We start from the raw sequence: 26,041 nt of genomic DNA, 5'->3' as shown, positions 1-26,041 counted from the left end.
AACAGAGAGCTGTGATTGACTTTTGTGTTCAACTTGGCAAAAGTTTTATCGAAATGCATCAAATGTTTCAAAAATACATACGGTGATGAATGCTTATCCCATACTCAAGTTTACGAGTGGTTTAAGCAGTTTCAAAGTGGTCGTGAGACGCTTGAGGACGACGAAAAGCTGGGCCATCCAAAAACTGGACTGAGCGAAGTTAATATCCAAAAAGTGCGTGATTTCATCAAAGAAAACCTGAAATCATCCATGAGATTGATTGAAGATGAAATGGGGATTCCAAAATCAACTGTGCACAACATTTAGACCGAGAGTTTGGGCCTTTGTAAATTGGATTTGCGATTTGTTCCCCACAAGTTGACCAATGACCAAAAAAAAAAATGTATTAAATTGAATGCTGCAAGGACCTCATTAAAATTGCTCGTAAGGACTCAAACTTCCTTGAAATGATCGTTACTGGTGACAAAACATGGTGCTTTGAGTATGAGTCCGAAACAAAGCGCCAGAGTGCTGAATTGAGACCACCAGAAGGGCATCCAAAAAAAAGTACGATAATACACCATCTCATCGTTCGAACATTATGAGACAGTTTTTGAGCAAAAACCAAGTTTGTGTGTTGGATCACTCACCGTATTCACCTGATTTAGCACCCTGTGACTTCTTTCTCTTCCCCCGACTTCATTTGCAGATGAAAGGAAAGCGATACGATGCCATTAAAACATTCAAGCAGCAGTAACCACAACCCTCAACAGTATCCCAAAAACCGATATAAAAAACTCATTTAACGCAATTAATTGACCGTGCCAAATGCCATATCGAAGCTGAGGGAGAGTATATTGATTGAAATAAATTATTTGAATAATTATAATTGGTCTGTGTTTTATTTTCTATCAAAAGTTCGGTTTCGTTTTGGACAGAGGGTGTATATATATATATATATATTTATATCCCATTCAAGTACCATCTTTTATCTAGGAGGTTGAGTACCATGAAATGATTCATTAATGAGACATGGTTAATTTCTGACATGTGATGAGGACCTGAGCATGTCGATATTTGTCAGTGTGTGTGCTGGGGGGGGGGCTTTCGAAATATCGAGACTTTTAATTTTCCTGATTCCTTAGTTAGTTGAAGATCTAGAAATAAGAGTGAACTATTACATTCAAATTCATATTTGAATTTTATGTTAGGGTGTTGATGATTCAGGTTACTCGTGGAAAAGCAAAAGTGAAGGTAGTCCGTGGTTCCAGACTAAGAGTATATTGTTGTTCTACCTTTTTCATAATTTTCGGTTAAGATGGTATTCTTCTATGACCTTTTTTTGAATATTTCTGTTTAAAGTTTTGTGAAGACTGTCCATGGCTTGCCCAGAGTTCTCATTGTATGTTGTGTTTTTATATTTGAAATATCCAGATAAGATACAGTGTTTAAGGAGTGAACATAACCTTCTTAGAGAAATTATCTTGTTGCATTTCAAGTAGATCATTTGTTGGAACATTGGTGAACAGGTTAACTATATCAGAGTTTGCTAAAATGTCATGTTCTTCAAGGTTGCTGACATTGGAAACAAAATGCTCAGAGTTTTTGACAAAGGATGGTGATTGTACTATCAGGCCCTTAAGTAGTTTAGCTTGATGTTTGGCAAGAAGATATGTTGGAGAATCTCTCCCTTCTACTATTTGATATAGAAGTGTGTCTACTTGATGAATTTTGGAAGTCTTATACAGGGTGTCCCAAAATTCACGCAAGATTTAAATTTAGCGGCATTTGTGCGGTAAAGTGTTGCCAACGAGAAAAAAAAGACAGTGTGACAGCTGACAGTTCAGGGTTATTAAAACTGGAGCGCTAAACGAAAGAACAACGGATTTTCATTGTTGAGCAATATTTTAAAAATAATGAAGGTTTGGCAGCTACAGTTCGCAATTTTCGTACAAAATATGGTCGGAATAGTGATTTAACTTCATCAACTGTGAAAAGATTAATTAAAAAATTCAAGGAAACTGGATCAATTAATGATCTTATGCACTCTTTCTGGCCTTCAACAAGTCGTTCAACAGAAAACATCGAAGCAGTTCGTGAAAGTGTTGCTGAGAGTCCAGGAACATCAATTCGGCACCGTGGTCTTGAATTGGGCATTTCGAGAAGCTCTCTACAGCATATTCTCACGAAAGATTTGCATCTTTATGCTTACAAAGTTCAGTTGACTCAAGAACTGAAGCCTACTGACCACACACAGCGAAGAGAGTTCGTTGAATGGATTATGGAACAACAAGTGGATGCTTATTTTTCGAACAAAATCATCTTCAGCGATGAGGCTCATTTTCATCTTGATGGCTTCGTTAATCAGCAAAAATTGTCGCATTTGGGGTTCAGAAAATCCACAAGTGATTGTTGAGAAACAAATGCATCCACAACGTGTCACTGCTTGGATTTTGGGCTGGAGGCATCATCGGTCCATTCTTCTTCGAAAATGTGGCTGGTAAGTCAATAACAGTTAATGGTGCTTGCTATCACGACATGATAATCGAGTTTTTTGTGCCTAAATTGCAAGATATAGATGTGGATGACATGTGGTTTCAACAAGACAGTGCCACATGCCATACTGCCCGAGAAACAATTCAATTACTGCATGAGTCATTTCCTGGTCATGTAATTTCTCGTTTTGGTGATCAGAATTGGCCGCCCAGATCATGTGACTTAACGCCATTGGACTTTTTTCTTTGGGGTTTTTTGAAGTCTAAAGTTTATGCCAACAAGCCCACGACTACCCACGCCTTGAAGGAGGAAATTGAGCGGTGTATCAACGAAATTCAGCCACATTTATGCAAAACGGTCATGGAAAATTTCGACAAAAGAGTGCGTATGTGCCAGCAAAGCCATGGAATCCATTTACCTGATATGCTATTCCATGCATAACCCTATACTGTATACTTTATGAATCAATAAGAAATTACAATTTTTAATTAAAAACCTGTGTTTTCTATCAAAATTACTTCTTGCGTGAATTTTGGGACACCCTGCAGAAGTGGAAGAAGAGGATGAAGAGATTGAAAAGCTAGAATGTTTTCTCTGTTAAACTTATAGGTTGTTTTCAAAAGGTTATTGATGTGATTTTGAAGCTTTTTAGTAGGGTCATAATTCATAATGAAGTGAGTGTCAGTATTAAGAAGTATTAAGTGGACTGTTTTCTTCTAGAACATCGGTTCCCAACCTGGTGGTATGCTTTTGTACTTTTAATATAGTAATTTTCCTTTCCCAATTCATTACCTCATTTACACTATTTTACATTAAGATAGGTGCTGAACAAAAGTGTCACTATTTAAAAAAAGCTATTTTAAAAAATTTTTTTAAATATTTGCAAACAGTGGTTCTCAAAAACATTTGGGAACCGCTGTTCTAGAAGACTGAGCTCAGCACTTTTATTGCTGCTGAGGTATAAGTATTCTGAAGCATTCTGATAAACTTATCATTCTCTTTTAACATCATACATACATGATGTACTCTGAAATAGTATCACTTTGCTCTGTGTCTGAGAATTGTTATATATATACATACATTTATTTACAGAATAATTGACTCAGTTAAATGACGTTTATAATTATTAGCTGACTTTTTAATTTATTTTTCTTTTCTCGGTGTTTAAGTCAGTTAATAATGATAAACATATATAATTATATGTTTATGATTATTATAATAAAAAAATATATAATTTTTTTACTGCATTGACTCATTATTCTTATTTATTTATTTTTAATCAATTAATGAATTTTGATATTTGTCATAGGTTTAATATACATGTGTAAGCCAGGAAATTCCAGTTTAAAGTCTTTAATAGACATGTTGTATCTTCCTTATACAGATATAAGAGTAAGTTAAATTTTGGATATATACTTTGTGTAAAGTTCTTTGATCTTTGTGATGAGCATAATTTCTACCTTCATTTTCAGCCTAAGTTGAAATTTTATCTGTTTTTAGAATTTTGATATACATAGAATTTTGATAAAAGCTGAAAGATTTCTCAAAATTTTAAATTGCTGTTCTGGTGACAGACAATTATACTTTGTTAGATAGAACAGTATCCGTATCATTTAGTGACATAAATGATATTCTCACAACTTTGTTAGTTCAAGAATCAACACTATTTAGGATTTGCCTCGCTTATGATCCATATTCACAAAGGTTGCAAACCTTATGTATATGTGTGGTAACTGATTAGCTAGGAAGAAGGAATATATTGAACAACTGGAGTTTGCAGTGTGAGAAAACTTCAAAAAAAAAGAGCTAGGAATAATAAATTAGGATGAGGAGTGGTTGGGTAAGTTTCAAATTAAACTCTCCGTAGGGACTTTACCAGCAGCTGACCATGTTTTCACAGTTAAATGAGAATGAAGGTAGCCAGCTTGGTAGAACATTATCCATGAAAATACCTCTAGAAAATATGAAACCTATATGAAAAAGTTGTCACAGTGAATCTGAAAAGGGCGATATTTATTTACTAGATTGTCTTCTTCTGGGTAGAATGCTTTCTAGAAAAGGCTATTCTCCAAGTGTTTGGGCAATATTCTAAGATTGGATGAATTTGGGATTTATATAGTTTTTAAATGTGGATTTCACCCATTATAAGCTGCAGACCTTTGGTGGGTGGGACTAATACTGTTTACATTAGGATTAGTACTGTTGAGTGACCTGAGAGAAAGAATCTGAAACACTCCACAGTAAGCAGGATGGTGGGCAAATTCTGTGTGATGAAATTTAGCTACCACCTATACATCGAAAAACACCCACACCCATGATGGGATTTTAACACATAACCTGCTGGTTGGAGAATGGGTATGCTATCCACTTGGCCAATTAAATAGGCTTCTCTACAGCTGTATCAAAATAATGCTTGTTAAAAAAAAAAAAAAGAACCTTATGGTCTTGCTAAAGGGGAAGGGGGGGAAGGTTACTTAAGGGTCGAAAGCAAGATAACCAGGAGTAGGAGACCTACATAGCCTTTAAAGAATGCAGAGAACTGACTGGGAGCATCTGACCTATGTTCAGTCTTCACATTTATGTGGTGCACCCTGTTAGTAGGTAACCACTAGGTACTGAATGAATGAGGCAGTTTGGAACTTAGTCGACCAAATTTTAGTCACTATTGGTTTAAACCACCTCATGATGAGATATCCATGTTGGCTGGGGCATCACCTGGTTAAACGAGAATCCCCCTCTCTATTTTCATTAAGGAACAGAGCACACAGTGAAAATTCTGCTTCAGTAACAAACACAATGTCAAAATTGAAGATAGGAACTATCAATGTAAGGAGTACCAATAGAAGGAGATCATACTTGCAGGAAGGAACTAGAAAAGTACCATGTGAACATAACTGGTGTTACTGAGATCAAGAAGTCTTAAACATGAAATCTTACTAAATAATAAATATAGGCTGTTATATTTGAGGAATAATGAACAAGGAAAGGATGGGGTAGAAACAACGTTTAATGCCAAACATGAATATAAATGTCTTGATTGGAATCCAACTTCAAATAGATTTACATGGGCACACTTCAAAATGGGGAAATGGACAATTAAACTTATTTGTGCCTATGGTCCCATGAAAGTTCTGCTGAGGAAGAAGTGAAGGAATTTTTCATGTCATTGGAGAAGATAATATATCAGCAGCTGATATAAAGCAAATGGAAAAGCTGGTTCTTGCTAAGGTGATCTAAGCAGCAAAGGAGTATATGAATCCCACCAACCACATAAAAAAAAAATTGGGAAAATTTGGAGTAAAGGGGGGAAGGTTAATAATAATGGTGAATATCTGCTGGATTTCTGTTCAGGATGTGGACTAGTCAGTACTAATGCCATGTTTCTGTATAAACATGACACAAGTTTACATGGAGAGAACATAAGATATAAGAAAAGCCTTATTGACTGTAATTGTTGAGAGTGTGATACCTTCATGTTTATGAGGGATACAGAGGATTTGAAATCATAAATGATCATCCTACTTAGTTTTAAGTAGGATAAAAATGATCACATTGAAAAGAACAGTATGTAAAAAAAAAAAAATTTTTAATTTAAAGCAATTTGAAAACAGGAACCAAACCTTGGATTCTCAGTGTCAGTCTCAAGAAAACATTGGTTTATGGTGCTATGCAGTGAAGTTGTCTGCAAGGATAAAAAAAATAATAACACCATGGTGGACTTGTATATAGAAACTAATGACTTCTATATGCGAATCATTAGCTTCTATATACGAGTTGTCCCAGTCCTGAAAATACTTTAGGCACAAACTTTGTGTGCTTACACTGGGATAAAGGATTAAACCAAGTATAAAATTTCTTGGTATCTTTAATTTACACCCTCATACTGCTTAGCAATCAGTTCCTCAACATAAATGTACCACCCAACAATGCCAACAAGTTCCATGACCTTATTGTGTGAATGGTATACAATAAGGTCATGATGCTTGTTAGCATTTTTGGGGCAGGTATATGCCCATATTGTGTGCATATGTACATGCCCTTATTGTGTGAATGGTATACAATGGGATGCTTAAGGGTCAAAGCTGTATATAACTGAGAAGAGACCTCCACATAGCCTTTAAAGGAATGTGGAGAACTGACCAAGACTTCTGACCTAATGTCCAATCCTCACCTTCTCGTGGTGCACCCTGTTAAGTATTATTATTATTATTCGTGACACCTCCTTGGAGGTGTCACGAATAATACTCATCATGGGAGGACACCTATTATTCAACTCTCCAGCTCCACAACTACACCAAAACTCTACTATCGATATCAACGCCATCTACTGGCCACTACCACCACAGCTAATATTTTTTGTCTGTAAATTGCATGTGTTCTGAAGGGCCAATTTGTTAGTATGCAGGTTGAAAAACCCGAGTTTCCAGGAGAAAAAACCCTGCTACCTCCATATGAGATCGGCTAACTTCACTTGAAAAACGTCCATACAAAGGTATTATTTCCATGTAAAGATTCCTCCCGTCATGACGAGAATCGAACTTAGGCCTTTTCCAATCAAAGGGTGCAACATACTGTCGTTCTTCCAATTGCGCTACGGAGGCACTACCTGAATACTGAACAAACGAGGATGGGCTGGCAATTTGGGATTTAGCTGACCAAATTGTATTCTTATTGGCTTAAGCCAATAAAATGATAGTACAACATCAGAGAAATTCATGCCGGCTGGGGCGTTGCCCGGTTAAACAAGGCCCCACTGTTTTCGCCAGGGAACCAGGGCGAACAGCGAAAAGTCAGCTACTGGAACACATCTGAAAACCCCAACTCAGCATCAGAGTTCAAGATCAGTACTATCAACATAAGAAGCCTGAATGGCAAAGAAATGGAGTTAGCTGAGGAATTGGATAAGTACCAGATCAACATAAAAGGGGTGACTGAAACAAAAAAGACAAAAACTGGTGAGATCTTTCTGAGCAATAAATACAAAATCTTATATTCAGGCAATGACAATCAAGGAAAAAGAGTAGTCATAGTATTCAACACTAAATACGAGGCTAATCTTCTTGAATGGCAGGCAATTTCAAGTAGAGTGATGTGGGCAAATATCAGAATGGAGAACTGCACAATGAGACTTATTTGTGCCTATGTCCCACAAAAGGTTCTACTAAGGTAGAAGTGGAGGAATTTTTTGAGACTTTAGAGAAAGCAACTGACACAATGAAAAAGGAAAAGTTGGTCCTTGTTGGGGAGCTAAGTAGCAGAGTAGGAAATGATTGTCAGACATACAAAAATATTTTGGGAAAATTTGAAGAAAAGAGCAAAGCTAATAATAATGGCAAATATCTGTTGGATTTCTGCTCAGGACATGGATTAATTATTACTAACACAATGTTCCAACATAAAAATATACACCAATTCGCATGGAGAGAATGATTTAGACAGATATGGTATAATGTTAAATCTGGTGTCAGATAATGATGTACATTATTCCCTCTGTTATTCATTATCAATGCCTTACTTAGAAGTATACATATATGATCTATAATGAGTGATCGTATGAGATTTTTCCATATGTCACCAAGGATGATCCCTTGGTTTCTGTTCAGGTTGCCTCTTGAACGGATAACTACTGCAGCTTCTTTGATTTTGCAGGAATGAAAATCTACTTCCAAGTACGGCATAGTACTTTTATTCCATTCGATGCTATGATTGGTATTAGAAAAATGGAGCGCCAAGCCAGAATTGTCTTCTCTGTTGTTATTAACATTCCCAATTTGTTCTTTTTTTTTCTTATCTCTAGACTTCTAGAAGTTTGTCCTATATAATTTAAACCACAAGAGCAGGGAAATGTTGTAAACACAGGATGTTTATAGAAAGCATTTTTGTGCTTCGGTGATCTTAACAAGTTGCGGATTGTCTTTATTGGTTTGAAGGCCTGGATTTCATAAGGTTTGAGCATTTTAGCAATTTTTTTAGGCTGTTACTTGACAATAAAAAAAAAAAAAAATCTCCGACCAGTTAAACACAGTTTATGTGTGTTTTGTATATGCTGTTTAATGTTTTCTGAAAGCCAGCAGAGCAGGCTTAAGTATTTATATTTTTACTTCTCCACAATAAACATTAATATTTGGCACAGTATTTGTGTCTGCCTCTTCTGATCCTGCTTGTTCATTTAGATTTTTTTTCATTACTTTCCTTGTTCTTTCTATTAATATTATCATAAGTACTTTTCCAACACGAATCGTTAGTGTGATTGTTCTGTAATTTTTGAAGTCCACTTTGCTTCCTTTTTTGTGAATGAGTATCTTGTCCATTTTTTGGCGATTTCTGTGCATTCAATATACTGTTACCCAACTTTTTCTGTTTGTCTATCATCATCTTGCCACCATGCCTTAGCTTATCCCCAGTGACCTAATCATTCATGGAACCTTTTATAATAAACCTTGGAAGTGTTTATTAAAACACAGTTCCAGTCAAATTTATGAATGCCTACCATTATGTAAGTGTGTTATTTGCGTGCCCTATTAATGCTTATTAGTGCTTTAGATATAAATGCCTCAAGGAAAACTAAAACTAAATATCAGCATCCAGGGCTGCCGAGAGAAGTTTTCGGGCCCGTGACAAGTCTGTGGTCCGGGCCCCACTTAATAAAGTGCTTCACTTTTGTTTAATAAAAAAAACATATAAAACATTAAACATTTATTTAAAAAAAAAATTTGTACAATAAATTCAAAATCCGATACATTACTTACCAAACAAAATACAAACATGAAATAAAAAGAGAATTTTTAAATTTTATTGTTTATTGTTAAATTTTTATTATTTAAATTATTCTTTATCTTCAAGGTTTAAATTGTCCCTAGCATCTATTTCAGTGTTCACTTCAGAGTTAGCTGCTGCAGGTCCAGGTGAAGAAGATTCTTTATTATTTTTGTCAGCAATTAAACTATTAGCACATTGTTTACTTGAAATTTCAATATCTTGGTGTTCTTCCATCTTCAAATATTTCAGTAGTAAATGCTTGTTTTTTTTAACCTCCTTTTGCCTTCTCACGATTCGTTTTTGATTTCCAGATTTATGATGATACATTTCTGTTGGTCAAATTTTTATTACTAAAAATATAATTTTAATAATTAAAAAAAATCAAATTAATACGAATACTTACTTTTATTTTTTAGCGCATGGCCTACACTATACAGTTGCACACTTTACAAACAATCACAAAACCTTCGTCAATCAAAATACTAACAAGAACAAAGCATTCTGGCAGGTAACATTACTCTGAATGCAATTACTAGCTAGCGCTAGTGCAGCCGACTGCAACAACCTTGTACGAACGCCTATTGACGTCATCACCCGCTATAACTACAGCGATCTGCGCCGAGAGAATCAATGTCTTCCGGACACTCATGGCGAGCTAAAGAGCGTAGCCGTCTAAAATCTGTTGGTCAAATTTTTATTACTAAAAATATAATTTTAATAATTAAAAAAAATCAAATTAATACGAATACTTACTTTTATTTTTTAGCGCATGGCCTACACTATACAGTTGCACACTTTACAAACAATCACAAAACCTTCGTCAATCAAAATACTAACAAGAACAAAGCATTCTGGCAGGTAACATTACTCTGAATGCAATTACTAGCTAGCGCTAGTGCAGCCGACTGCAACAACCTTGTACGAACGCCTATTGACGTCATCACCCGCTATAACTACAGCGATCTGCGCCGAGAGAATCAATGTCTTCCGGACACTCACGGCGAGCTAAAGAGCGTAGCCGTCTAAAATAAAACATAGTATCATTCTCGATATGCCATTATCCTTTATCAATGTTGTATTATTACGAGAATTAAAACCATGCATTATGAACACAGTTATGTGACATGTTGGGGCCCGACAGTCTGGCCCTTTTCGATGCCGGGCCCATGACAAAAGTCTCAGATGTCATCCCCCTCTTGGCGGCCCTCTCAGCATCACAAACAGATTCCAGAAGACATTTAGAGAATTTTATTTTACATCACATGTGCAGAACAGAGGAGGTAAAGGCTTCATTCAGCATCACAACTATTAAAAATAAAGGATAACAGATACTCATTATGTTTTATAGCCAGGTAGCAAAACAACTTTGCCTTTCACCTTAAAAAGTTTTCATAGTGTCAGAGAGCTTATGAGAATACAACTTTTGGCAAGTTTGCTGTTTAAAATTTTCAGTTCTTGTCAGAGAACCAAATAAAAACGCATAAATCTTATGCTTGAATACCTTAACAATATCATAGCTAATGCATGTGAAATTCTAAAGTATTGAGAAGAGGATTTTGTTTTTCTGTATAGTGTTTGAAAAACTTAAAACTGATATATTGGACCAGAGAAATGATAATCAAAAGTTGATAAAAAGATTGTTGGTAGCATCCATTGCCTTTAAATAGTAGTAGTTATTAGGCTAAAAGTTGTATTCTTAAGCTATCATTCGGTTTCATCATTTGTTAAGTTTCATAGTCATTGTTTTTTTATACGTGGGTATAAAACATAATAGCTTTTTATTATCCTTTTATTTAATAAAATTTAAGTTTCAAAACATGTCTTTGAAGCATATAACATGAATGGAAAATTTGAAAAAATAAATTATATTTTAAATTGCTTTTTGTAATAATTTTGACAAGTGTTTTCTCTAATGCACTCGTGTGCGTGTTTGTACCAAGTAACATTTCTATTCTCGGCTTAAGACTCATGCTGTTATATATTTCTTCCCTAGATATGAGAAAAGATAAGTCTTAAGGCTGATTTTTTGCATATTGCATCATCATCATCATCATCATGTTATTCTGGTGCATACCTTCGAAGGTCATACCATTTATTAGGACGGTATAACACAGTTAAGACTTCAAGCTTGGTTTCCTGTCAGTAATTTTCTCCAAGTTACTGAATTATTTGACAGGTATCTGATTTTATTATTTCTTATGTTTTTATCATTTAAAACTCTTAACCTCATTTAAACCACCTGTATCTTGGTCTTCTTCTGGGTATTTTTTCTGCCATTTTTGCTTCGAATACTTATTTTGCCAATCTTGCAACTCTTCTGCTTAAGTGATCATGCATTCACAGATTAGCTTGCTTACACTTTATTGCATATTAATAACATTGAGCTCTCTTCTGATATTTTCATTTTTAAAGTGGTCCTGCCAGTGATGCTATCTGTCTCCCCCATTTCTTTCCTCATATCTGTGAACTCGAGTTTCTGATTAATTGTTTTATTTGAAATCCAACTATTTGATTCATATGGTAAAATTAGTCTAAATGCTTGGTCTTTTGTTTATCTTCCCCCCCCCCTCCCTCTTTTTCTACCCATATACATTTTTTCAACTGAGTTCTTACCATATGAACCTTACTTACTCTATTATTGATTTCAATATGTAATTTATAATAATTTAATAAAAATTTTGCCTAAATAGCTGAATGTGTAAACTGTTGTTTAGGATCATTGCTCAGATTGTGGATTATGTTTTCTGTTTCCCTGTTTGTTATCATAGTTCAATCTTTTTATTACTGATTTTCTCCAAAATTGTTATAACATTTAATTTGGATCAAGACTCTTGAAGTCTCACAGTAGATTTATTTAAGGTGATAATGTGATTTGCATAAAGAACTAAGGTTAATTTTTCATCATTATCAAATTCTTGATGTGTGTCCTCAGGGAATGTACAGGATATTATAATTTTACTATATGAAAAAAAGTTACATAATTCCTAACTTCTGATTGACAATTTTCTTCCAAATTAATCTGTTATCAGTCAAGACTCCAACATTATCAGATCTTATGTTTCTGTCTTCTAAGGCATTTTTTACTGTATCAATCCACCTAGATCTTGGTCTTCCCCCTGTATCTTTTTTCCCTTCCAATCTGACAAAGAACACTTGTTTTCCAGGCATCTAGAATATCTTTATCTTCAGTTTTTATGTCATTGTCTATATGTCTGATTACTTTTATAGTACTCTTTCCTCCATTTCTAAACTTGTAAAGAAGAAAGCATATTGAAAGTTCCTGGCAGCAAGTAAATCATCTTGTATTCTTAGAGAATAGAGAGAAAAATATGAGAAAGTGAAGCAATGTGTAAAATTAGCTGAACAAAAGAAGTCAGGAATGTGTTATAAATTTATAACACATAACACATGGGAAGAGTTCGGTAAGAATATCGAAAATAAATATCAGGAAACGGGTAAAATATTCTGGAGGATATTGAAAGTCTCCAGAATTACATTACTTAAGTGGGAAAAAAATGGTGATATCATGTAATTACCTACAAATCTTACTTGCTAATGTGCTATACAACTATAAGAAATATATCTGAAAATCAAGAATAACTATCAAGGAATTTAAACAAAATAAATTTTAACGAATAGACTAAGCGATATTTTGTGGTAATCCCACACAAATAGTTGTTTCTTCTATGGTACATTGGTTTCCCTAAATTAAGATAACAAAAGAAAAACTGATAACTCGCAAGAAGGGGAGGAACATCTGAAAGTGATGTTCCTCCCCAAATAAGCCACAGCATAAAAGTGGGTAATTTGGAGTGGTTTTCTATTTTGTTTCGATAGTGAGAACAAGACATTTCATAATAGCAGAATTCTTAGATATAGCTCAGAGATATAATTTACCCGATTAATTCAGGTGATGAGCTGTTGTGAGACTAGAGGTCAAAGTCAGATGCAGGGTAGTCAGATGGTTATATATGAGTCATTCCATGGTTCACAGATTGTGGAACCTAACACTCCTGGAGATACATTGAATGAAGGCCATGGGCTACAGCTGCAGATAATCAGATATCTCTGATTATCTGCTCACCAAAACAGGAGTGCTACCTGGAATTAGTTAGAATCTGACCTTTTGTTATACTTCAACTTTGTTATATCTGTTGGGTCTGGCCCCCACTGATGAAGCTTCAAAAAAGGTCAAAACTGAAACTGTGTGCTCTGCATTATGGGATACTAAGGCAATTAATATTAATATGAAGTCATTAGCCTCTATATACAAGTACCTAGTCATGAAGTCTCTTCACATGCAAACCTTCTTTGCTTACACTTAAAGGATTAAACAAGAATATAATTTCTTGGCATCTTTAATTTAATTTTTAACAAGTAAAAAAAACAACTTTCAACAATTCGTCATACAGATTTTGAATTCTGTTTAAGTGACTATATCACCTTAGGTTAGTTTAGCTTGCACATTCCTAAATGCTACTAACATCAAGTTCCTTCCTATCCCTTGTCATGGGACACACACACACCTGTCCATGGTGGTTGAAGAGACCTCACAGTTATGGTGCTGGCTCTTTTCACTATCCCTTTTACTTTGCTTTTCCTTCCCATATTCTTCACCGTGTGGTGCAACACATGTACATCTGGAAAGAGGATCCTAGCAGTTTTCTACTACTCTGGCCTTTGCTTCAGCAAGATGGGTGGTCCGGGATGGTCTGAGGATTAGTCAGCTTTTGTGAGCTTGCCTTCAAAGGTCAGTGATTGTTGCAATAAGTCTCCTATTCCATAGTCTGGGGCCCAAGGTGTTTTTTTTTTTTTTACATGAGAGGTTGGTTGATGAACCTATATTACATATATGGGTATGGCTTGCTGTGGTATTGGCATGCAGGGTAGCCACTTCTAAGCACATTTACTGCCTGCTGTTTAGTGGGCATTCACATTCTTTTGAAGCATACTCTTGGGGACATTTGTCATTTGCATAAATAGTACAGTCACTGCATTTCACTGCATACCAGGAGTATCACAAGTAATTTAAATGTATCGCAGCACCACATATTGCCCTAGTGGCAATTTTTAGAACTAACATTGGTTTTGGTGCAGAATAAAATTCATTGCCACACACATCATCATGTTAAATATTAAATCGTTCTGCTGAGTAGTTATCCATTTACAGCCTTTCGAAATGTGAACTTTAATTATAATCACCCTGTACTTTTCATAGTTTATAGTGATTTTACTATTTCATTATTCAATATTGGTAAAGTTAATAGCAGTTCTGTGAAATTGAAAATTAAAACTGTAATCAGTTGCAGAAAAAAAAATGAACTGAACATTTTTATTGGTAGAATATAGAATTAGGTATATTTATGATAATCATTCTTATAAACAATTTTTATTTTTCTGAAATTAATAAAAATGTCTTATTTGAAAGGCTTTAGTTGTATTTCAAACAAGGATAAGTATGATTATTTAATAAATATTATTTGATGCCATGTAGGCAAATAATGTTAGAAATTATTTTTTCTCATTTCTGTACTTTTAATAGAAAACTAAATAATATTGCAGTTATTTCTGGAAAAGTGCAAATAGTATGTTGTTACTGTGTTTGTTTATCATTCTCACATTGGTTAAACTGGTTCTATTAATAACAATAAATAATGCATACAGAAAAACGATATAATGGTTAAAGAGAGAGAGAATTCAGATGTATCTGAACTGTACTTTTATTTGAAATATGAAATATTAGCTTCTTAAAATTAATTTAGAATGCTTAAAAACATCAATTGATTTTGCACAGGAAACTGTCATTCACTTACATTTGGTTAATATGGCATAGTGCAAAAAAAAAAAAAAAATAACAGTACTGAACTTTGACCCCCCCCCTTTTCAGTTTTTATTTTTATTAAAAATACATGCAGCATGCTGTTCAACTGCATGCACATTAACAGAAGATCATGTGTAGAGTCTGCACAATTACATTTAGCAATGGTGTTGATGTTAGAAGAAAAGACATTTACCATTGAGCATTATTTTCATTTGTACGGAGTTGGTAGAATAAATGGTCCAAGCCTACGAAATGTTGTTAGCAGCTTGTTTGCCGTTTCCATAAGCATGCCCCAAGCAGTAGTGTCATCATTGCCTTAATCAAGAGGTTCCGATGTCCCAGGAGTGGTCTATTCCAATACAAAGGATATTTGGGGAGACCACGAACTGTTAACACAAATGAGAATTATCGGATATGTGCTGGAGAGTGTTACAGTCTCTGAAACACAGTCAACACCAAACAGCGGTAAAATTTGGGATATTGAGGCAACCACTGCAGAGAATCCTTAAGGAACTGGGTGCCTTTTTGTGTATCATTAAGGTGCATCAGTGTTTAACTGCAATGGATTATGCTGCACGGCGGAATACTATGCATGTGTGCACCACTGTCTATGAAGATCAGTCCTTTGTCCATAATGTTCTGGTTTCTCAGACGAAGTGCATTTCCACCTAAGTGGTCATATAAACGGAGGAACCTACAGGTTTCTTGGTTTCTCTGCACCTGAATTTCTCCAAGAAAAACCTCTTCATGAGAAGGTCACTGCATGGTATACAGTTTCCGGCCATGGCATAATTGGGTCCTACTTCATTGAAAAGGATCGTCTGACCGTGAATAGCAAACGCTACATCGAGAATGTGTTGGTTCCATTCACCCAGGACCTGCATAGGATGTGTCATGCAAAGCACATTCCATTTCGTGCACAGGTATTCCAACAGGATGGAGCAATCTGTCACATATCACATTATTCTAGAGCCTATTTATCAGAACACTTTCCCAGAAGGCTCATTTTCAGGTTCAGAGAATTTCCATACCCTTCACGTTCTCCTGATCTCACATCACTTAATGTCTTTGTTTGTGGGGGGGGGGGGTGTTGAAGGAATGGGTGACCTGCCTTTAAACCTTATAAACTGAGGAATAAAATTTCACAATATGTCCAGCAGATGTCCTAACCCTTGTTCTTTAAGATGACAGAGAACCTTCACTCATGCTACTGAAACCCGTCTTGAAAGACGAGGTGCCCATTTCAAACACATAATCCCGATAGTTGTAGTAGATGTACATATCATCAGGTGTAAACATATATTTCTTTGTTAATAAACCTGTTTACCCCATAACATATATTGTTGTAGTTAGTCAGTACTGTAAATATGGTCTTTGTATTATTGTTGCATAAATTTGGCATAACAGAGGACTTGTATGTTATGCAATAAGATTCTTTGCACATGGCATCTTGAACAAAAACTAAGGCCTTGACATCCAGAATGCTCTTATTGGTTTGTGAAACATATTTGACTTCTGTTACACCAATATATATAGGACAATATAAATGCCAATACAGGCTTTACACAACACACAGTGTATGCATGATTACATTTAGTGACACACATGACTAGCCATTATGCTATCAACTACTTTTTTTTTTTTTTTTTTTTTTTCAAAAAATAAACAGTTATTAAAGTATTCAGATCTTTTTGTATCTCTACTCCTTTTTCAGATGATGCTGTTATCTAGCTGATGGTGTAACATGTTAAAGTTTAATTTTTTTTTTTTTGTAATTAATTTCCCTTATCCTGCATTATATATTTTTGACAGTAAACTTTCTTGTGAGGGGAAACTTCATTTTCATAATATGTAGACTTTGCCCTGCTATTACTTTATCAAATACAAAAAAGGTGAAACAATGTTAATTACATCTCAGTTTCTTTCATATTCCATACAAAAGTACAGTGTTCAGGTGTCTTCTCTCCCCCCCCCCCCTTATGTATTATGAATTCATGATGTGACCAACCTCACTAGTATTATGATGATGAAATTCATAATACTAGTGAGGTATGATAATATGTATTCCTGTATCACAGGGATGTGTCATTCTTGGGACAGGGGGGAGGGGGGGGGGGTCTTCTGTTATGTAGAAAATTCCACTATCTGAAAATGCCATTTCCCAATCTATTTGGATAATATTTACTGTATCTTAAGTTTTAATGATTCTTTCATTAATACAGTTTTTTCATTCTGTTCATTTTTTCTAATCCTCTGAGATTCACAAGTTAAAATTGGTTTGAACACTGTCTTGTATGCCGCCACTTTAGTGTTGTGGTGATTTCTCTCTTATTTCATATAAATTTATTTAATTAATTCTCCACCAACTGGTGATAATGTTGCCTACTTTCATGCTTAATTTACCATCTTCACTAAAAATTGGGCCTAAATAGACTGAAATGTTTTACTTGTTCCATAGATTTTAGATTCAGAATGCAGGTGAATGTTTGTTGTTCCTGTTTATTTTCATAGTTTTAGTCTTTTTATTGTTGATTTTTGTGTACAGGATTTCAGTACAGGATTATTTAGGGGTATAACAATATCTGCATAAAGTTTTAAAGAGCTGAGATTAACATTTCCATTTGTTCAGGTTGAATGCTACTTTCCTCCATACTGCTATCCATATAGATAATATCAGTGGAGATAATTTATGCCCTTATCTTCCTGTATCTTCTTCATTTTCAACTCCCCTTTACACCTTGTAATTGCAATTTTTGAAGCTTTTCTTTTGATACCACGCCATGTCTTTTCTAGATCTATAAAACATGATACTGTTCCTTGTTATGTTCCTGTGATTTCTAACTATTCATTGTAAAACAAGAATCTGATCCTGATATCTTTTGTTTGGAGTAAATCCAGATTGTTCTTCTTGAAGTTTCTCTTTCACCATTTCTCATAGCCCCTTCTCAGGTATGCTTGCATAGATTTTACCTTGACAACACTCATTTAGGGAATTTCTTTGTAATTCTGTTTTATTTCCCTTTTTGTAGATGGATACAATGAGAATCCTATTCCAATTATGGGAATGTTACTTTCTGACCATACCTTCTGAATGATGCACTGCAGTCACTGTAAAATTTTTATATAATGCACAGGGCTCGACAAATTATGCAAACTCCTACTTTAAAAAATAAAAAAATAAAAAAACTCCCGTTTTTTTTTTTAAATTGATATGTCTTCCTAGGTAACAGGAGTTTCATAAACTGATAAGTTGTTGTATTGTTGTTAGAAGAACATACCTTTGTATGAGAACCATTCCAAACAGGAGAAGTCAATAAACAATAAGAATAGAAAGAGCAGTAAACACAACATTGATTTTTTGAAAATATAATTTGTTACATTAATTTCTGATACTAGAATGGTCCTTTATATTGTGCTTATTCTTCTGTGTTTTCTTATAGTTAAAAGATGAATTTTGTAAAAACACAATCCTCTTTTAACTTTAAGAAAAGATAGAAGAATAAGCTATTTTTTATTAAATAAAAAATTCTGTTTTGTCTGGTCTGCAGCTACTCAAGCCCTGTTTATGCATATTTGAATATTTTGGTGTATTTCATGCCATTTTACATTTCACGTTTTTGATGAATTTTTTATTTTTTTTAACTCGAATATTATTGATATATACTCCTGATTAGATTACAATTCCTCTTAAAATTTCTTTACCACTGTTCTCAATGTTACAATTCAAAATAATTATCTGAGGCATCTATATATATATATATTTTTTTTTGTCATGTTTACAATCATTGATTCCTTTTACAGTATTCTTTCTTCCATATTTGACTTCTTTTCCCCCCCCCCCCCCCCCTTTAGTAGTCTCTGGAATGTTTTCCACCTTCTTGATAGTTATCTTTTATATTCATTCCAGTTTCTTCTCATTACTTCTTGCTAAGCTACTTTGACATATTGCCATGCTTTCTTACTTTTTTTTTTTTTTTTTTTGTGAATTTTCTCAGAGCACATGCTGCCTTAATTTCTAAGAACTTCAGTTATGCTTTCTTCTTCTTTATGACTGCCTCTAACTTTTCGAGTTGACCATGGAGTTCTGATTTTTCTGTTTTTGCAGATATCTTCATCATGTCGCTCTGGGTAAATCACTGTTTTGTTCAGTCTGCCATCGAATCTCCATGGTTTTGATTAGTGTTTTCAAACTTATTTTTTCTTGAATAACATTTATATTGGATTCTACAGTTCTTCTTTGAAAGCTGCAGCACTTTGAATCATTTTAAAACTTTCCTGCATAGTTTTTCTTTTGAACATCACATCTAAAATTTAATTCTAGTATAAATAGAAATATAAATATTCTCTCAAATGGTGAGAGAAGGTTTGAAAAACTAAGTGAACTAGTCTAAGCAAAAATGAATACAGCAGTTTCTGTTTACTATGATATTTGTGTTATTGTAATTTTTCTTTTGCATTTATTAAAAACAGGAATCGTGTCAGAAGTGTTGCATTCAGTTTGAAATTATAACAATTTTAGCAGTTGAAACATATCAATTTTGATATTGCCTGTTAGCAACAAATATGCGTTTGGGTGTAAATCACTGAACTTACAAAATACACTGAGTGCACATTTCTGTTTAATATTTATTTTATGTAATTTCATAAAAGAAGTATTAAACAGAAATGTGCTTCAAAAATGTGCTCAGCCAAGACCCCCAGTCATTTTTTTTAATGATATGTCCTAAATTGCTAAATGATATATGCACATAAACACAAGAAAGATATTTAATTAACCAAATATTTCGGTCTGGAAATAGCAGACCATACTCAGGTGGTATTACAAGAACAGTTTTAAAAAAATACAAGCTAGATAATAAATTTAGTTCAATCCTTTATCCAAGTGTCAGCAAACACAGTTTGCACCTGAAAGTATCTTCAGGACTGGGGTAAGGTGGTACAACACCACGGCGACTCCTTGCAAAGGTGGAGCAAGCTACCAACACTCCTATCTCAGTATCTCCCATAATGCAAAACACATCTCCTTGCGGATATGTCTACTGTTATGCATTAAGGGTAGAGCCACTACCCAGACTAGTTTCGACCTTTATTGAGGTCTCTTCAGTGGGAGCCAGGCCCAAGTGGAGATACCAGTCAGAAGCATTAGCAAGGTCATCTTTACCTATAGGAGTTGCCAATTGGCGTGCTGCCTGAAGATACTTTCAGGTGTAAACGTTGTTTGCTGACACTTGGATAAAGGATTAAACTAAATTTATTATATTCTAACCAAGTGAAAAATAAACTTTCAACATCTTCCTCTAAATCCAGAGTAATTTATTAAAAAGGTGGCACGCCAATTGGCAACTCCTATAGGTAGAGATGACCTTGCTAATGCTTCTGACTGGTATCTCCACTTGGGCCTGGCTCCCACTGAAGAGACCTCAATAAAGGTCGAAACTAGTCTGGGTAGTGGCCCTTCCCTTAATGCATAACAGTAGACATATCCGCAAGGAGATGTGTTTTGCATTATGGGAGATACTGAGATAGGAATGTTGGTAGCTTGCTCCACCTTTGCAAAGCATATTTGTCGAGCATTGTGTGCATCCAGTGTACTTTTTCAATCCCACCAAATTTTGACAAAAAAAAAATAAAAAATAAAAATAAAAAATTCCGTAAAAATGCTTGGTGTGATCTTATTGTAGAGTACGGTTCTAACTCATTTTATATTTTATCCATATCCACCATTTAATTAAAACAATTGGTTTTGATCTACAATTGGCTAACTAATGTGCTGTATGTGCATTACATTTTATATAGAGGTGATATTTTTATTATAAATAACCAATGTTATTGAATGTCATTACTAGAAACTACAGCTTTTGGTGGCCAACCATTACTGTTTTATATTAGGGCTGTATCTGCATATCATATGCTTTCACTTGTATTATTAATTGTTTGCTAATGAAATGTCTGATAAATTTTGTTATTTATTTACTTGTTAATTTGCTTTCAAATGCAAAAACATTTCAGATCTCTGAAGCACAAAATTGAAATATAAAAATGCTAGTGGATTTAGTTTGCATTTGTTTAAGCTGTTTGGTTTTATGAAAATTCTTTTACTGAATTATAATATAATGTAATATTGTTGCTTAAATATGTGCAAAACAAAAAATTTAGTGAATTTTAGTAATTTATGTTTTCATTTGTTGGTCTCTGCAAACTTTTATCTCTTTTCAGTCTATATTTCATGTTACTGAGTTTCTTTTCACTATTTTCATAGAAAAACATTATGGAGTTGCTGTATGATGTTTTTTCTCTTCCTCTACCAGAATGGACAGATGATTTTTATGTAGGCATGCAGTCTTCAGGTAAATGCTAAATTTCTGTTATGACTATTCTTTCTTTTAATGTTGCACGATGATCAGCATTAATTTTAGAAATTATGGACTTTTTACATCCTTGATATAAATAACTATTTTAATTTCCTGACGTTTCGACCTTCATACGAAGGTCATCATCTGTAGTATATACAAATATACAAGGACAAGCTGAGTTACATTTCTCACAGTAAGCTAAAGAAACAATGATTTGATCACTGGTTATTCTACTGGCATGACCTCTAAAAATATTTAAAAAAAAAAAAAAAATACAGATAAATTTACAAATTAATTAACTACATCAAAGCTAAATGTTATTTAAGATAACTTCAGAGAAACATTCTTTCTTATAGTTATCTTACAGTAACAATGATGTCCTATTTTTAACATTACAATTGCTATATTAGATTTAGGATTATAATATAACTCTTAAGGAGAAAGGTTCCGTAGGTAGAATATGTGCCTTCCATATGCTTGGGACTTTTAGACCATCATTATTGTTCAGATCAGGGTGGTTGATAAGAATCCCACAGGCATCCCACATTAAATTTGTGTTCATACCAAAGAAAGTCTTTTGGAAGATTTTAAGAAGATTTAGGATTCTGGATTATCTACAGTCCGTTTATAGTTAACTCTTAGGGAGAAAGGTTTCGTAGGTAGAATATGTGCCTTCCATATGCTTGGGATTTTTAGACCATCATTATTGTTCAGATTGAGGTGGTTGATAAGAATCCCACAGGCATCCCACATTAAATTCGTGTTCATACCAAAGAAAGCCTTTTGGAAGATTTTAAGAAGATTTAGGATTCTGGATTATCTACAGTCCGTTTATAGTTAACTCTTAGGGAGAAAGGTTTCGTAGGTAGAATATGTGCTTTCCATATGCTTGGGATTTTTAGACCATCATTATTGTTCAGATTGAGGTGGTTGATAAGAATCTCACAGGCTTCCTTAAATTTGCATTCATACCATGTTTTGGTGTGATGAAAACAACTGGTGCTTTTTTTACAGTCAATTCTTTGTAAAGCGTGCAGGGCATGATCAGAAAGGCCATCTTCACCATAGTTATTATATTTAATGTGTCATTTATGTTCCTTTTGTCTGATAGGAATTGTGCCTCCTGTTTCCCCTATATATGGTAGATTACAGTTGCAATAAATACGGTATAGTCAAGGGTGGGCCAGCGGAGGGAGTGGGTCTTTGGATGAGTTGAGTAAGATTTTTAATTTTGCAGGAGGTTTAAAGGTGGCCTTGAGGTTGTATTTTTGTAGTATTCTGTTTATTTTATCTGATGTCCCTTTAATCTAAGAAATGGTTATAGTTTTATTGTAATCTGGTTCATCTTTGTTTTTTTTATTGAGGTCTTGTAGAGAATTTTGTTAAATTTTTTTTTCTCTAACCATTTTTTAGAAAAGTATTGCTGATAACTTTAAATTCATCTTTAAGTGCTTGTTCATTGGAGCAGATCTTCAAAACCCTGTTTTTTAGAGTTTTAATGGCACCTAGTTTTTGTGTTGGGTGGAGGTAGGAGTTTATGTATATATATTGGCCAGTATGTGTCGGTTTCCGGTAAACAGTGAAGGAAGACGTGTGACAAGTGTAGCTAGAAATGGAAGTGTGTTCTGTTTTTTGATCTCAATTGTTATACAGTTCACAATTGTTGTCATGGTACAACATGACACTGCAATAAACATGGTACAACATGACACTGCAATAAACATGGTACAAAATAACACTGCATTATTAACTCCTTAAATTAAACTTTTTCTTTTTTTAGATACCTGAATTTTAATAGAGATATCACAGAATGTTGGGAGAAACCTGATGACCATGCCTAGAAGCAGTAAAAAAAAAAAAATGGTTACTAGAAGACTGACAGACTGGTGAGGAAGATATGTCAGGTGACTTCAGGGCTTGCCATTGAATCTCCAAGTTTTGGTTCCTGTTCTCAAATTCTTTCATTCTTTCTTCAATCATATTTGTGTATTTTAGTCTGCAGTTCACATCTGAGAGCTGCTCAACTTTTATTCACTTTGAAACTTTCTTACATGTTCTTCTTTTCAATATGAAATTTAATTTTATCCTGCTCAAGACTAAATGGTGACCACTTCCAATTTCAAATCCTCTCTACACTCTGGTCTCCTGCACCAGGGAGAAAACACCAAATGTGCAAAAATTCACATGGAGAGAAGAGGCAAGGAATAAGAAAAATCTCATTCACTATGTTATTGTTGAATGAGATTTTTCTTATTCCTTGCCTCTTCTCTCCATGTGGATTTTTGCACATTTTTATGTTGGAACATGGTGTTAGTAATAACCAGTCCATCTCCTGAGCAGAAATCCAACAGGTATTTGCCATTATTATTAGCTTTGTTCTTTTCTCCAAATTTTCCCAAAATATTTTTGTATGTATGACAATGATTTCCTACTCTGCAATTTAGATCCCCAACAAGGACCAACTTTTCCTTTTTCGTTGTGTCAGTTGCTTTCTATAAAGCATCAAAAAATTCCTCCACTTCTGCCTTAGTAGAACCTTCTGTGGGACTATAGGCACAAATAAGTCTCATCGTCCAATTCCCCATTCTGATATTTGCCCACATCTTTCTACTTGAGACTGCCTGCCATTCAAGGAGATTAGCCTCGTATTTTGTGTTGAATACTATGGCTACTCCTTCTTTTACTTGATTGTCATTGCCTGAATATAACATTTTGTATTTATTGCTCAGAAAGATCTCACCAGTTTTTGTCTTTTTTGTTTCAGTCACCTCTATTATGTCGATCTGGTACTTATCCAATTCCTCAGCCATCTTGATTTCTTTGCCATTCAGACTTCTTTTGTTGATAGTACCGATCTTTAAGTCTGGTGATGTTGAGTTGGGGTGTGTTTTCAGATTTGTTCCAGTAGCTGACTTTTTGCTGTTCACCCTGGTTCCTTGGCAAAAACAACAGGGCCTTGTTTAACCGGGAGATGTCCCAGCCGGCATGAAATTTGGCATGTTGTGCCATCATTTTGTATATTGGTTTAAGCCAATAAGAATATAATTTGGTCGGCTAAATCCTAAACTTCTAGCCCATCCTCGTTCGTTCAGTATCCAGGAAGATACCCAACAGGGTGCACCACGAGAAGGTGAGGATTGGACATTAGGTCAGAAGCCCTGGTCAGTTCTCTGCATTCCTTTAAAGACTATGTGGAGGTCTCCTCTGTTATACAGCTTTGAACCTTAAGCATCCCGAATAAGATGTTTAGAGATATTGTTATCTGTGGCTGCTGAAGTCTTGCCTCGTTATAAAATAAATTTATTTAAATTAGATATTAGAGAGTAATTATAATTTTATATGAACCTGTTATATTGAAATTAACATTGTATTCTGATACATGGAGAGGCACTAAGTGAAAGATGTATTCATGTTATGAAAATAATTAAATAGAACATCAGCGTATAAAATATTGTGAAATATTTTATGCACTGATGTTCTATTGTAAATTATTGTGAAATAAAAAAAAATGGTTTTAATTTTCACTACTTTCATTTTGAAATTGTAATTAAATAACTTCTGCACCTGAAATGGGAATTTATTGCTATTACAATGCCAAAACCAAGCGATGCCCTGTGGTGTACTGGTGCAAAGTAGCTGTGCTGTATTTCTGAGAATGTGCAGATAGAAAAGAATGTTAGATATCACTAAGTGGTTGCTCTTTGTAAGGAGGAAAAGGACCACTGAAGAGGAGAATTGGGAAACTTGTGTTTAATATATGAAGCTTGAACAGATATTAAAAGAAAAGCTAGAAATGAAAGACTGAGAATATAAATACTTTAAAAAAATAAGTTTATTGTGACTATTAATCGATATAGTATATTTATTCAGGGAAACTTTGTCACTTTCCATTTCATGTAGAAATGAGTCCAGTAAAGTTTGAGTTATAATGTTTCATTTAGGATTCTCAGTCTGAAAGGTGATTTGAAACTGTTGATATATGGCTTTAGTTATTGCTTCAATGAAGACTGTTGAAACTTTTATATAAAAAATGAATTCATTCTAAAGAAGTGCAGTGTTGATGTGGTTTTAATACTTTATTCAGTGAAGCTTGTTGTAGCTTTCATAGAAGGTGAATTTAGGTTATCTGAAGTCCTTTGGATGAAGGTCAGATACACTATTCAGTATTCTATGATTTTGGTATAGGAAACATTTGGCTGACTTATGTTGCTGTTATACAGGAAGGAGGAGATTATGTTAGTTTTCCTCATGTGTGAATTCCAGTAAGAATAGAAATTATGTAGAAGGCTAAAGGCTAAAATTCCAGAAGTTTTGTCCATAAAAGGTGGTAACTGTTGGCAGCTATGTAGAAAGAGTGATTTTCCTATGATTTCTTGTTGCGATCTGAAGTATATACTGGTAGTTATGTAGTTATGTAGATTTTATGTTGTCTATATTTGTGTTCTTTTTGTAAATTAAAGAGATTTTTCTTTTGGTTATAAAGGTATCTGAAAACTCACTTTCTTAATGAGTAAAATGGCAAGTAAGTTAATTTAAGAAAGAGATGGCCAACCTATGGTACATGCGCCAATTGGATGATTAGAAGTGGCTCATTGTATCCCAATGATAGTAATAAAACTAAGCCTATTTGTGT

The 26,041-nt window shown here is 34.3% G+C and overlaps 1 protein-coding gene across 2 annotated transcripts in view; it reads left to right on the top strand.

The window, feature by feature from the left end:
* Positions 1 to 26,041, top strand: part of rictor (rapamycin-insensitive companion of Tor) — a 955,009-nt gene that overhangs the window by 211,299 nt on the left and 717,669 nt on the right. For both annotated transcript variants that reach the window (XM_090406113.1, XM_090406114.1), the window contains exons 8-9: positions 3,785 to 3,867; positions 21,315 to 21,402. In XM_090406113.1, the coding sequence (XP_090262239.1) occupies positions 3,785 to 3,867; positions 21,315 to 21,402 (171 nt within the window). The remainder of the gene's footprint in view (positions 1 to 3,784; positions 3,868 to 21,314; positions 21,403 to 26,041) is intronic.

This window comes from Typopeltis vanoorti, chromosome 16, assembly GCF_054136105.1.
Source record: "Typopeltis vanoorti isolate ZY-2024b chromosome 16, IOZ_Tvanoo_1.0, whole genome shotgun sequence".
NCBI lineage: Eukaryota > Metazoa > Arthropoda > Arachnida > Uropygi > Thelyphonidae > Typopeltis > Typopeltis vanoorti.
Note: the sequence above shows the minus strand (reverse complement) of the source record. Positions and strands in the feature narration are given on the sequence as shown.